This window comes from Meleagris gallopavo, chromosome 11, assembly GCF_000146605.3.
Source record: "Meleagris gallopavo isolate NT-WF06-2002-E0010 breed Aviagen turkey brand Nicholas breeding stock chromosome 11, Turkey_5.1, whole genome shotgun sequence".
NCBI classification, from domain to species: domain Eukaryota; kingdom Metazoa; phylum Chordata; class Aves; order Galliformes; family Phasianidae; genus Meleagris; species Meleagris gallopavo.
Genome location: NC_015021.2, coordinates 1001623 through 1003063, shown reverse-complemented (window position 1 = coordinate 1003063; position 1441 = coordinate 1001623). Strand labels below are relative to the sequence as shown.

General features: G+C 60.4%; 1 protein-coding gene across 1 annotated transcript in view; it reads right to left on the bottom strand.

The window, feature by feature from the left end:
• LOC104909213 (delta(3,5)-Delta(2,4)-dienoyl-CoA isomerase, mitochondrial-like) overlaps positions 1–951 on the bottom strand; it is a 1277-nt gene extending 326 nt beyond the window's left edge. Inside the window, exons 1-4 of the mRNA XM_010716354.3 lie at positions 779–951; positions 608–696; positions 230–354; positions 7–55 (exon numbers count right to left, since the gene is read on the bottom strand). Coding sequence (XP_010714656.1) covers positions 7–55; positions 230–354; positions 608–696; positions 779–912 — 397 coding nt within the window. The 5' untranslated portion in view covers positions 913–951. The remainder of the gene's footprint in view (positions 1–6; positions 56–229; positions 355–607; positions 697–778) is intronic.
• Positions 952–1441: the final 490 nt, after the last annotated feature.

The following is a 1441-nucleotide window of genomic DNA, read 5'->3' as shown; positions in this document are numbered from 1 at the left end:
GCTCACCTCCGCCAATGCAGGCGCCGTGCACAGCCGCAATCACGGGTTTGGGACACTGCAGGTCGGCAGGGAACAAAGATCCCATTCCTAACCCAGCTCATTTTCCCCTCTGTCCATCCCAGCCCCTCATCCCAAACCATTTTCCCCTCCCCTCCCCCATCCCTGCCCCATCGTGCCCTTCCCATCCCCACCATCCCGTCCCATTACCTCAATCCCAATCCATTCCCACCTTCTCCAACACGGTGAAGCTCTCCTGGTACGCCCGGATCTTCTGCTGCAGCTGCCAGGCCTTCCTGGCCGTGTCCTCACCGTCCACCGTCAAGAAATCGTTGCCCATGTCAACCAGATCGATCCCTGTCGGCCCCCCCCAAGCATGGGGGCTCAGCTGCGCCCATTCCTCACCCACCTCAGAGTCGGGGGCAGGGAGCCCTCCTCATTTCCCCCACTCTGCTTTTAAACTCTCCCAATTCCTTCCAGTCTCTATGAGCCCCCCTATAACGAACCCAAATCCACCTCCAGGGGGTCAATGTGGGGGCACCCAGAGGCCACAATTCACCCCCCCCTCAAGGAGGTCCCGGACGCTTTGGAATCCCAGACCCTTCCTCACCAGCTGTGAAAATGGGACCCACTCCTGAGATGACGACGGCGTGGCACGACGGGTCCTGGCTGATGTCCTGGAAACACTCCACCATCTCCCTGCAAGGACAGCACAGAGGAAGAGACTCTGGGGGGGGGAAATCAGATGAATTGGGGGGAGAGGGGGGAGGCTGGGGGGTACCTCCAGAAGGCGATATTCATGGCATTTCTTTTCTCGGGGCGGTTCAGCTCCACGTGCAGGACGTGCTCCTGCACAGGCATCACACGAAGAGTCTCAAAGCTGCGACGTTTTGGTTCTGCTGCTCCCGAAGCCATCGTGCGGGTCAACAGGCAGAATGCTGCGGGGAGGGGAGGGGGGATCAGGGGATGGGGATGGAGTGGGGAGAGATGGGAACCACTGGGCAGAGAGTGGGACGCACGAAGAGGGAGTGGAGAAAGTTGGGAGGGACTGGAGAGCATCGGGAGCTGCTGGGAAGGAACTTTGGGGTATCATAATGCACTGAGATGGGACCGAGAGCCATGGGAGTGGGACTGGAAGCACTGGGTGATGCTGGGGAGAGACGGGAATTCGTTAAGAGAGGGACTGATGAGGCTCTGAAGGGACCTGGGAGGTATTGGGAACCACGGGGGAGAGACTGCAGGGCACTGGAACCGGTGGGAAAGGACTGGGGGGGCACTGGGAGCAAGGAAGGGGGAACTGGGACCAACTGGGAGCCACCCAGGCAAAGGGAAAAGAGACACTGAGGGCACTGGGAGTGAGGGGTGTGTCCAGGCAGCTGCTCATTGCTCAACCCTGGGGCCCTGAGGGAATCGGGGGGGATTTGGGGGAGGACAGAGGGGTCCA